The sequence below is a fragment of the Acanthochromis polyacanthus genome, chromosome 15 (assembly GCF_021347895.1).
Source record: "Acanthochromis polyacanthus isolate Apoly-LR-REF ecotype Palm Island chromosome 15, KAUST_Apoly_ChrSc, whole genome shotgun sequence".
NCBI classification, from domain to species: Eukaryota; Metazoa; Chordata; class Actinopteri; family Pomacentridae; genus Acanthochromis; species Acanthochromis polyacanthus.
The window spans coordinates 6,035,720-6,048,200 of NC_067127.1; the positions used below are offsets into that span (position 1 = coordinate 6,035,720).

Genomic DNA, 12,481 nt, shown 5'->3' on the forward strand with positions numbered 1-12,481 from the left:
GGGGCCAAACATGGGGCAAAAAAAATTCTTCCTCTGGTGCGCATACCCTGAAAGCAATAACTGGATTTCAAGACTGTTATTATGTTGTTTTTGTATTGAACTTACTTGAAATCTATGCAAATATGAGAGAGATCACATGGGTCAACTGATGAATCGGGGCAGTTAAGTTTTGCAATGAGTGTCTTATCAAGGAAAACATTAAATGTCCCAAAACAGCTGCTAATGTGTTACTGAAAAGGGATTTGATGAAGTTAAAAAAAAGGTCACATAGATTTAATGTCATATACAGACACATGATCCCAGAATAACAGTGGGTGTATTCCGTCTCAAATCACCAGAGGCCTTCTGCTCGATGCTCAACCATCTCTGTTTGGTGAATTACCAAAAAAGGGTTTTCCTTTTTAGTCAGCTATAATCTGAATTTAAAGATTTTAAAAAATGGATGATTCATGATTTTATAAACAGTCAGAGGAATTTTAACAATCTTTCTTCAATAATTTGTAAAGCATTATAAATAGAATGGTTTCTTTAATACTGATAAATCCATTAGTCTTAGATTAATAAACCCTTTGCAGATGGTGCCATATTAAAAAGCACTCTACTCCAGTTGAGTCAATCTGTGTATTGATACAGCATGAGTTTTAGATTTTATGTTTGTCATTATAAAGCTTAAATCTAATTTTGAAAAAGTAAAAGAAAAAAGCAGTTTTCTCCGGGTACTCCGGCTTCCTCCCACAGTCCAAAAATATGCTGAGGTTAATTGATAACTCTAAATTGCCCGTAGGTGTGAATGTGAGTGTGATTGTTTGTCTGTATATGTAGCCCTGTGACAGACTGGTGACCTGTCCAGGGTGTCCCCTGCCTTCGCCCGAGTCAGCTGGGATAGGCTCCAGCACCCCCCATGACCCTAATGAGGATAAAGCGGTGTAGACAGAGAGAATGGATGATCATAATGAACAAAAACATTTATGCATGCAAGATATAGCTCATTCAAAACTCCCTCAATTATATGTTGACCTAACATTTTTTCTTTAGTGATGTCTTTCTTTAATTGTTTTTTAGTTAATAAATTTTTAATGCTCTTTGTTGTGTTGTGTTATATTGTGCTGTGTTTTCTTCCTAATTTATTATTCAGTTCTTTTTCCGTACATCAAGATTAGTTTGCTCGGGGAGGATGTGTCAACCACAGTTTTGTTAAATATTTTAAGAGGTAACTGCATCAAAAAAAGTCCAAAATAACTCACAAATTATGGGCTTTATTAGAGAAAGCAAAAAGAACGACAAATCATTTGACTTAAACCTTTGAATTTGAACAAGTAAAGCTGTTATTGACCATTATAACCACTAGAGAGCAGCCTTCACTTATAACTGCTCAATTTAGCAGTTAATGTTTTCAGTAGTGCCCTCTTCTCTGCACATATTCATACTGTTTTCCTTTAATATGTGTCTCCTTGGGCGTGTGTTTAAACCACAAAGGGATTTTTCAGTATATGAGAAAGAGTAAAAAAAAAGGTGTGACCATATGCTCTGACTGGCTTGTAAATCATTCTGTGGACCAGTGCCAACTTCAATGAGAACCACTCCACCTAACAAAAGCCTCATCCTCCCTCTCTGCCTCTCAGATCTTCTGTACAACAACAACATTCAGCCGCACAATGCCCTAAACTAATTCAGATACCTGTCCACTCAGTCGCAATCAGCAGGGAGCTAATGTGAAACAAAGTCAGGCAGAGACTAGAAAAAGCTCAGAGGAGGGGTTAGATAAGGCACAAACATTAAAAAAATACATGGATCAAATGAAAAGAGAAAGTAAAGACCCCTGAAGCAAGCTTTAAAAAGTCTCACAGGAGGCGGCGAGACGGAGAGAAAAAAGGATCTGCCAACAAGGAAAAGAAGAAGAACACTAACAAGGGAATAACAACAGGAGAAAGGAGTGACAGAGGCCCTGGTCAGTAAGATGTTTTTTCTTTTTTTCTTTCCAAGCAGTCAGGGGGGATAGAAAATGACTTGTTAGACGGTAATAACTTCCTCAGCTGAATGTTTTTTCAGTGTAATTCAACCCTCAGTTTCCTCCGTGATGGGAAATGATTTGCTTTGGCTTTTCTTGAGACTCAATGAGCTGCTTTGTTTCTCAGTTACATTACCGGGGATAAGTGGAAACAGAATAATGGCCAGTAAATTACAGCACGACAGAAAGAGGAACGAAAAAAATGCATTTATTAACAGAGCATGAAGTGGATAAATTGAGGATTTTTTTGTTCAGATTTGAACTCAAATATAATCAATATTAAGAAATATAGAGGAAGAGGGATGATGCTGATACTTGTAGATGGAATTTCTGTTATCAGGGTGTATAAAAATGATGACTACTCTTAAGTCGGTTGGCTTTTGTTTGTTTTTTAATTAGCTTATTAGTTTTAATGTCTTAATTGCTCTGATATTACAGCTGTTTAGTCAAGGTTTCATGGTGTTTTATTGTGCTATTCAACTGAACTCAAATGATATGACTTGCATGCTGCGGCAATTAATATGAATATGCATGATTTTTCATATTCAGTCTATTCTTTTGGCTATGCTTGCAAGATATTATTTGATTTAGCCCAAAACTTCCTCCCTGTAGCCCAGCAGATGCCTCAACCATGAACCTCAGCCTGATGTTTGCCTTGTTTCTGCTCCTGAGTATTCAGTCTCATCCAGCCGTGGTAAGTTCTCTGCCTAAATCTAATATTCTCATATTTAGATACGCTTATGAGAGCTTTTTTTCCCCTTTAATATGCATTAGAAACTACAACCAGATGTGCACAAAGCGTCCTAAAGGTTACAGATCATTTGGATTTTATCTTGTGACACTTTGCTGCTACAGTCATCAGGTTTGTTCTGCAGTAGGTGTTATTAAAATAGCAGTTCCACAGTTATGAAAGTGTGGCTCCAGTATTTTTGCTTCACCTGGTTCCCATTTGATCCGACTCTGGTGGCAGATGTGGACCTGGCGCTGACTACAAAGTTTCTGCAAATTTAAGTTTTGGAATTGGAGCGTATATGCAGAGATGGATGTGATATAGATGCATACCAATGTTTTTGATCATTTATAGCGCACCGGCTTCAGGGAGTTGACGTTTTGTTGATGATTCAGATAAGAGCTTCATAATAAGCTGGTGATTTTAGGGTGATAGATGAGTTAAGTGCATGTCTCTGATGGCTCTGGAATGACATAAAAACGTAGGATCCTTTCATCCTCTGGATCATAAGAAGGAACTTTCAGAAAACTCTAAGTGTGTGTGTGTTTGTGCTTCAGGGAGGCAGAGCTCAGCGCAGACAGAGACAAGCTGAGGAGATTCTGAGGCCGTACATTGGTAGAGTAGAGCCAGGTAAGACTTTACAGCACAGGAATGTCATTTATGACCGTGCTTCAGCTGCATATCTCTAAGAATTACTCAAGGGTGTTGGCTCTCTTTCCAGCATAATGGACTGCAGAAAACATTTTTTACCATCAAAAATATGATTTAAAAAGCATGTTGGTCATCCAGAACTGGCAGAGGGGGCTATAAATGAAAAAAGCAAGCAAAGAGAACATGTGTTTCATAAAGAATGTGAAAAAAACTTCTGCCAAAAATACTTGATGTTGATAAATGAATTGAAAAGAATGAAGAGAAAGTTATCTATACAGTTATTGTACTCACATTAAAATGAAAATTATAATAAATTTGGTGACTCACCTTACAGTTTATAAGGAAAGAGAAAGCTTGTTTTAACTAGTTAATGCAAAATGTTTTGAAAAATAGCATAAAGTGTGTTGAGGATCTGATCTGTAATCTATAAAAAATATTCAAAGATGTGTCCTTTATTGCATAGATATCTTTCTATTTTGGGTCATTTACATATTGTGGAATTTTGGAACAGGAGTTGCAACAAAAGTACTGATTAAAACCAAATGGTTGTCATTCATTCATTTAGTCATTCATTCATTCATTTAGTCATCCATTCATTCATTGTCTTGTCATCAGTCTTTTACTTTAGCTTTTCCACTATTCTGAGACATTTTAGACTGAGCTGGACTAATTTTATGATTTTTCATCAACAACATTCTTCCTTTTTACCAAGATGGCAGCGACCCCTCACAGTCCCAACAACACAGTGTTTTTAAATATAATGCACTGCTTTTTACAGCTGTAAACATACTATACTGTCATCTATAAATATGTACTTGCACACCAGCCAGGCAGTATTTTACTACACTATTGCACTATCCACTGCATTGCATTGCTGGTTTCTTTGTGTCTTTGTCTTTTCTTGTTTTTTGACTGCGCCTTGCATGTTTGCACCAGGATCTGAGAGAAGCAACATTTCAATCCCATCTATGTCTTGTACATATGGCAGAATTGGCAATAAAGTTGACTTTGAACATGTTAAATTCACAGCCAAAGCTCAACAGGCCAGTAATCAGAGAAAGAACACACAATTGTAAAAGTAGACAATAGATTGATTCTTTGTTTCCTGTTTCAGAAAAGCTTTGCGAGCTCCTAAAATGCCACACTCCAGTGGGATCCTGGTGCCAAGTTGTTCAGGAAAATGGAGTCCGCATCCCCAAGTGTGTTTGTCCTCAGTCCTGCCCAGGGTAAACACTTTTTTTTTTTAGTTTTTGACCAGCAAAGCATCCCTCATATGAAGCTGATCTTTTATTATCTTTGAACTTGTGCATCATAAGCATAAAAGACTTCTAGATTTCAGCATGAAATCATCAAATACAGCAGTTTATTTGCACATCTACTCCATCCTCACATTTAGTTTTGCATGTGGGCACTGGCTCATGCAATCAGGCAGAGGGCACCAGTGTGCAGTGTTCTGGGAAAGACCTATGGGAACGAGTGTTTGCTTCACAAAGAGGCCTGCAGAAAGAGACGCCGCACTGGACTGGCTCACACAGGACCCTGCCTGGGTAAACACGCACACACACACCATTAGATACTACACACACTTTCCTCTGCATCCCTCTAAACGAGCTCTGTTATCCCTCTTGATCAGTCCCCAAGACTAAATGCACTGAGGAGGAGTTAGGCCAGTTTCCATACCGTCTCCTGGACTGGTTCCTGCTCCTGAGTCGAATGGGGGTGTCGTATCCACCTTCTGCTCCGCCCCAGAGCTGCCTCAGCCACACCCAGAGGACACAGCTGGCTCAGGTAGCTCACACTCCGAGTGAACCTGAGCAACAGACCGGGAAAGGAGAAGATAATTGTAAAGCAGCAAACATGATTTATGGTCCGTGATGACCTCAGCTAAAGATGATGCAAATCCAATCAATATGCACAACAAACTATAGTGCTAAAGTAACTGTAGCCGGAAGAAAAAATATACCAAGGGATCATTTTCACCTCCAGTGTAACCCAACACTCAACATAAAGTTGTTTTTCACACCAGACACCATCACCGCGCTAGTATACAAACTGGCCTTCACAGACTGTCTAGTGACTGATCGATGTTAACAACCTACTGTAAGTGGCAAGTTCTTGTGTTGCTTGTGGTGAACGTTCCACAGACAGAGGCAGAGGCTCTCAAGAACACCATGTATAAATAGGATTTGGTCAATAATCACTAAATTATTCAGTAAGCTGGTGAATGGAGGGATAACTTAATATCCTTTTACCAGCCACCTTGACCTGCTGGCCTCAAATGAATTAAACGAACGCTCATGCATTATTTTGATGGTTTGGAAACTGATATACAGTGTTGTGAAATGGTTGTACTTCATACATTTACATTATAATGTGTGCATAGCTGAAGCTAGTGGGAAAGTCATAAGTTTTGCAAGTACAGTATACAACTAAGGCAATAGAATGGCTTAAATATCAAATAATTTAAAATGTCAACACCCTGTGACAATGGCATCATTCTAAGTTTGACAGTAGGATACTATGCACATTTTAAAATAAGCTACCGGTATTTAAATTTACTATTTTTAAATTCCCACATGAGGAACTCCATGCAACCAAAGTCAGAACGCCAATACATCTTATGCATACTTTTATTTTTGATGACAGAATCAATCCTCCATGGCATGGATGATCTTAAATACCAATCAGTCCTATAGTTGGTGAGATGTTTCAGTCTTTTAGAAACAAATTGGTGTCTGACCCACACTTTAATCCATACAATCATCCTGCTAACATGGGTAACAGTGTATTTTTCATTCAGCTTAAAGTGCAAAGAAATGGGAAGTTGAACAGTTTCTTCCACCAATATTTTTTATCTCTGTTTTTCTCTCTCTCTCTAGCAAAGATTTACTTTATTGGACAAGAACAAAGATGGCAAGTTGAGCCGCAGGGACCTGAAGAAGCTGCATTATAAGAGGATGCCTCTGGAGCACTGTGCTGCACCATTCTTCCAGTCAGTCCTACATCCATTAGCACTTTCCTGTTACAAAACTGCTAGATTTATTTTCCTGTTAAATCAGAAGCTACACCACCATCACCATCACTGTCACGTACATCAACTAATGACCGTGAATCATGTCAAGGATTGCAAATATCTGCAGGAAGTCAGTGGTTTTCTGCGAGAGCATCTCTGACTTCATACTTGATTAGTAGATAAAATCCATGCAGTCACCTGAGTGGACAAGACCAGTGTTCCTCACATGTTCAAATCACCTCAGGTCACACTGAGGCTCATAATTAAAACCTTCTGTCATTTGCAAATATGTTTCAGCTAATTACTGAAACACCAAGGGTTAAAAATGTCACACGGCGATACATTTCGCCTTCGCACTGACCGAGCTGCACCTCCCACCATGCTGTTCTCTCTGCACGCCTTCCATGCCATTCATCCTCCATGCCAATCCCCTCTTCCTGTGTCCTCCTCCCCACCGATCCCAGGACCACAACGTCCGTCCCTCCGTTAACTTTCTCCTCCTCCACGCCGGAGCGTTTCTTTCCCCCTTCTTCTTTCATCTTTCTTGCAAACAGATTTATCGTCAACCCCCCTCTTTTTGTCAATCCCTTCATTTTCGCCCTTCCATCTCTACCATCCATACTCCCACCCAACCCCCTCTTTTCTCTGCCAGTCTGCAATGACAGGTTTTGTGGGAGCAGAGCTGGCTGTGTCAATGTCAAGCCATTCCCAGCAATGATAATGTTTATTACCCACTGTGTCTCCCGCTGCTTATGGATTTAACACAAATTGAAGGAGTACCCTTCAGAGATAGCGCTGCTGCACGGTGAACTGAAAGACAATGGCTGCAGAGGACCCCCGGTGCAGTGTTCATGCCTATAGATATGTCTTTGGACTGTATTGGTGCATCTTTTTGTCATTTTGCATGCGTGTGTGTGCAGGTGACAGGTGCACGTATGTAATTAAATGCATGCGTTTCTGCAATTCCTCTGTCGCCTGTAATGAGACCACCATGTGTCGTGCTGTGTTTGCAGGTCATGCGATCATAACAAGAACAGGAAGGTGACCCTGCGTGAGTGGACGACCTGCCTGGTGGATCAATCGGAGGACTGGTTCTACAAATTCATGTGTTAGTCGCAGGTTTTTACCAGTTGTGCTGTAATTTCTCGCAAATATAGTCCGATTAAGGTGCATTAAAGCTCCTTTTATTGTAAACAAAATCTTAACGTAAAGGTAGTCCACTGCAGTTAAAAAGCAAAAGTGCTTTACAATCATTCTAGACATTTTCATCTAAGACAAGGAGGACTCTTCCCCTAAACTAAATTCATAAAAGGTGCAGTTTAATATTGTACTTTCATAGAGTTCGTGGACGAACAACAGATGTAGTGGCAACCAAGACATCCTGACTTTTATTTACTTCAGTGGAATAACCCTGATGATGGTATTCAGATTATGTTCCAAAATCTTAGAGACAGTCAAGTGTTTTTACAGGTTTAGTCGTTTTCTTTATGACAAATGAAATAGTCCAGTCTTGGTATTCAAAATGTCCTCATAAGGTTTTCATTACATTTTAGACTCAGCATTGTAAACTATTTAAATCTCGAGCAGCAAAAGTCAAAGTTTATTAAAGCAAAAACAGAATTTGAAATTGATTTTGGAAAACATTAAAATAACAGATTTTGAACATATAAGTTCAGATACACGATTTTAAGTGCAAATATTTCATTCAATTTGTCAGTTATTTCAATTTTATCATTGTAAGTCCTTAATGGTACTTCATGGTGATTAAATTTCATAATTAGGTCTTCAGTTTTGCATAATAATCAATCTTCATTGCCATTATTTACTTCCCCGGAGCTCCCTGTTAATATTACACACATTTTCTCCCAACTAAAGATAATTTCAAAGCTCTTTTTTCTTTAAATATTTAGCAATAAAAGAAAGCTTTTTTCCAAGTTAGTTAATCCAATTGTCTACAGTTCTTTTGATTCGCCTCATTTATTTCAAAGGCATTTCAACATGATTTGTTTTTTTTTGTTTTCTCCACAGCGATGAGAATGGGTTCCCACAAGCTGTGTCCCACGATCAAAGAGAACTACCTCTGACATGAAAAACGGCAACAAACTCCTGCATCTCTTTTGTAGTGTACAGAGCTGACATCACCACAGTTACCTGATTTAACAGCTGCAGGCCTGCATCTCTGCACACTGCTCACTCATCTGTTCCGCTGCTTGTGATATAGTGATTTATGAGATCATCAAATCTGAAAGTCTGCTAGTTGTCTGCACATTCGTACTGGACAATTAAAGGTCCGGATGGATGGACTGACTGCCAATTACGTTAATTGTTAATTACATTTGCTGACATTTGTACAATTGTGCTGTAAAAGAGCAGAGACAATAGGCAATATTGAAACTAAATAACATGGCACGATTTGAAAAACCAATTAGAAAGGAGGGTGACAGCAGTGCAGACTGTCGGCATGATGTAAAGAGAAAGACAAACTAGATGAGACACACAGATATGGGTAGAAGAAACGCTTAGGGAGATGACGTGACCAGAGAAGAGACAAAGAGATAATAAAGGGGGTGAAAGGGAGAAGTACAGAAAAGTGACATAATGCAATGGATGGGAGAGAGAGATGGGGGTGGGGGGGGGGGGAGAAAGAAGGGAGGCAAAGTGACTGAAGGAAGGAGAGAGAAGTACAAAGTGTTTGTGAAAGACGGGAGGAGGTAATGCACTGTAAATGGGAGTTGAGAGTAATGGAGTAATGCATAAAAAATGGATCAGAAATGAGGGAAAGACTGAGAACGGAGAGTGAAGGGGGGGAAGGGACGGCTGAGACAGCAGGAGGAGGAGGAGAGGAAAGGCAAGAAAGACGGTTGTCGATGCTGAAAAACATTTTCTTCGCAGCCCGCCTTGTAAATAGCATCTTTGAGCGCGATGCGGAATATGAAACACTTGACCTCCACCAAGGTCAGACAAACTTGCATAATGCAAGCTTGTCTGACTTTTTGTGTGTACGTTCCATCTATAATACATGCTGCTCTAAAAACTCTTGTTGCATCTTGTTTGTTTGCGCGTGAATCCGTGTGGGGCTGCTGGTATCAATGAGGGGGGATGTGTGGCCCGCGGTGGGCGCCTTGATACGACTGGGTTTCTCTGGACTAATTAGCCTTCAAATCTACCTCGCCTAAAGGGTGAGGGGGTGAAAGAAAGACCCTGGAAAAAGTAGGGAGGGAGAGATTTCAGATATCAGATTCAGATCCAGTGAGGACTCGCTGTAGATGTTTTCCCCCCATCAAAAATAAAAAAAATAACAGTGCGTCATCATAAATATCAAAACAAGATGTTTTCATTCCATCAGATTTTCAAAAACTTTGGATAAAGTGGAGTGGACCACTGGAGGGATGCAGTTCGCGTCGGTATGCGGGGGGAAAAACAAGTCTGAGCTGGGAGGAGGAAGATGAAGGAGGCATGAAGAAGACTGAAGAGATTAACTGTCCTGAATGGAGATGGAACTGTATTTGTTAATGATGAGTGACCTGCGGAACGGCGGAGCGCTTGGTCCCGGCTGTCCTGCATCCCCCACCACCACTTGCTGCTACATTTCTCCTCAATCTTACCCTTCTTTCCCCAGGGACTAGTCCTTTTATCTAGCAAGAAATAAATAAATTGAGTAGTCAGGGCCACCCCTGGAGGTCCAGCATAGCTTCCACACCACCACCACCACCACCACCTCCTCCTCACTTCTGTTCTTTCTTTGTGCTAACAGATTCCCTCTCATTACCTCTGGACCACCTTCCATCCCCCCATCCAAACACAGTTGCAGACTGACCCACCTAATCCTGCTTCTTGTCACACGCAAACACCTCCTACCGTCCTCGAACCTCCCGTCACACCCCATTAGAGGGGAGGTAAATGCCACCCACATCTCTAACCTTGTCCTTCCTCCTCCTCCTCTTCCTCCTTTGGGTGCTGATCACTGATCTGATCTGTGATGGCTTTGCTCGCATCTCTCTCTCTCTTTCACACAACCCCCCGAGGGACTGTGACAGCACAGGAGCAGATGGGCGGCTGGTGATGACACGTTGTTAAAAATAAAGATTCCTGTTAACCCGTTGTCAGCTTGAACACCCTCCCTCCCTCCCTCCCCTCCTCCCCCACCCCTCCTCCCCCACCCCCTGTCTCCCCCACATTTCATCTCATCCCTCTCTGTCAATCTCTCGCCATCGTTTTCTCTCACTCACTGTCGATCCCTTATTCCCCGTCCTCGCTTTAAGCCATCCCCGTCCATGCAGGCTGTTAACCGACTAACTGTGGCGGCGAAAGCACGCAGCTCGAGACCCCCCCGACCCCCAGAACATGATATTTAATACATGGCTTGTCATAAAGACAGCTCCCTTGCATTATGCATGGCTTGTAAGCACACATCAATAATAGATGAAAAGGCCAGTTTTGCAGTTTCTTTTCATGCAATTACGCCAAATGAAATTTTTACTCTCACTTTATGTCGCTTTTCCTGCGAATGGAATTTGTCCTGTGACTGTATGTTGATGAATTATTAAAAGGCAACACAAGAAGAGAGGAGAGGAGGAGGGGGAGAGGAGGAGAGGAGGAGGGGGAGAGGAGGAGAGGAGGAGGGGCTCAAGAGAAATATCCAGGCCAGTCAAGATGGCAGTGAAACAGAGAGAGGATGTGTGTGAGAGCTGGTGTCACCCTAAGCTTGTTCACCCATTCCAGGTCTGACAGATGTCCAACAGATGTCTGAGGGGAAAACACACCAAAACATGATTCTCAGATCAGATTCTCCCTCCAAAACACTGCATAAAAGTTGTCAGAACACGGCTCGCATACGCCTGCGCACAGTAATCTCTCCAAGGTTAATCACCACCCGGCCTTCAGAAAAGTGCCCGCCATATCGTGCTGCGCCAGATTGCCGACTTTCAGAACTTCTTAGCGACTAAAGTGGGCCAACGAATGGAGAATGATACAGAGAGAAAGACTGGTGGCTTTGAAAGAGAGTCCAGTCGCTGCAAAGGTTCCTCACATACTCAAAAAAAAAGACCAGTTGTGGCCACTGAACATTTATTAATAGCGCTCATGTGCCACATTTTTTAAAAATTCTTTGAAGTGATGTTGCAGGCAGAAAGAGGCAGAAAGAGACAGAGAGGAAGGGAAAGAGAGAGAGAAGAGGGGGGGTCTCTCGGATTCTCGTCTGCGGTCAGACAATATTCCCTCTGGGTGGAGTGGGTCCCATTCACAGCGACCTCAATAGCCCTGCACTGAAGTATCCACTGAATGAGTGAGAAAAGGCTCCATCGCGAAAATGGGAAAGGGGGAGTTAGCACACTGCTCTTTCTATTTTCCTGATGATATTGATTAAAGCGCTCAAGAGAGAGAGCAGCATACATGAGGCCCACCATTGTGTGGAGATGAGAGGGCCGGGTGGGGTTGGAGAGCTACCGATATGAATGCCTCCAGTCCTCAGAGATCCACACTTGACCTGTGGGTGGAGGACAAGAAGCCTTCAATATGGCCGTGCTGTCTGTACGATTGGTTCCCGCTTTGCTTTACTGTGTCCACTGCAATTGGTGGTTGATAGGTGGGTTCATTTTGAAACCAAGCTCCAGCAAACACTAACTCCTGAAGTGCTGCCAAAGTGCAACAAAATTCTTTAACTTCAATAAAACTGTAGGGATAAAGTAAGTAAAGATTTAAAAGGCAGAGATAGCATTTTGGGACTTATTATTTATCTCTCCATGAATATGCTGTGAAAACTTACAGAAGTCTTGTGTTTCTGAAGAACACCAACTTAACACAAAGGCAGAAAGACAAAAGCAATTAATTGTTTAATCTGTCTAAAAAGTTTTAATTAAGAATAAACAAATACTGTATAATGCATTCATTTGGGATTTTTTTTTACCTGCAACTGATTTTTGTGCTAAGCTAAACTATTCATTTTCACATCTAAACCTAAACCTTTTAAATAGAATGAAAGTTTAATGATTTAAAATAAGAAAAAAATATGTAGTTTACTGTTAAACTATGTATCTATTAAATGAATGTATTGCAATAAATACGGTATTTTACTGCAATA

General features: G+C 41.0%; 1 protein-coding gene across 1 annotated transcript; it reads left to right on the forward strand.

The window, feature by feature from the left end:
* Positions 1-1,467: 1,467 nt before the first annotated feature.
* On the forward strand, positions 1,468-9,035 carry sparcl2 (SPARC-like 2). The gene is made up of 9 exons (XM_051960078.1): positions 1,468-1,948; positions 2,621-2,702; positions 3,296-3,368; positions 4,504-4,615; positions 4,818-4,936; positions 5,023-5,177; positions 6,269-6,381; positions 7,416-7,510; positions 8,431-9,035. The coding sequence occupies exons 2-9, from the start codon at positions 2,640-2,642 to the stop codon at positions 8,484-8,486; spliced, it is 786 nt and encodes a 261-aa protein (XP_051816038.1). The 5' UTR covers positions 1,468-1,948; positions 2,621-2,639; the 3' UTR covers positions 8,487-9,035.
* The last annotated feature ends 3,446 nt before the right edge of the window (positions 9,036-12,481 follow it).

What these genes read in the sequence shown, in the direction of transcription:
- sparcl2 (XM_051960078.1), top strand. Translation starts at nt 2,640, where the DNA reads ATGAACCTCAGCCTGATGTTTGCCTTGTTTCTGCTCCTGAGTATTCAG. An exon ending in TGTGCTGCACCATTCTTCCA is followed by an intron (nt 6,382 to 7,415) that starts GTCAGTCCTACA and finishes CTGTGTTTGCAG; the next exon opens with GTCATGCGATCATAACAAGA. An exon ending in CTGGTTCTACAAATTCATGT is followed by an intron (nt 7,511 to 8,430) that starts GTTAGTCGCAGG and finishes TTTTCTCCACAG; the next exon opens with CGATGAGAATGGGTTCCCAC.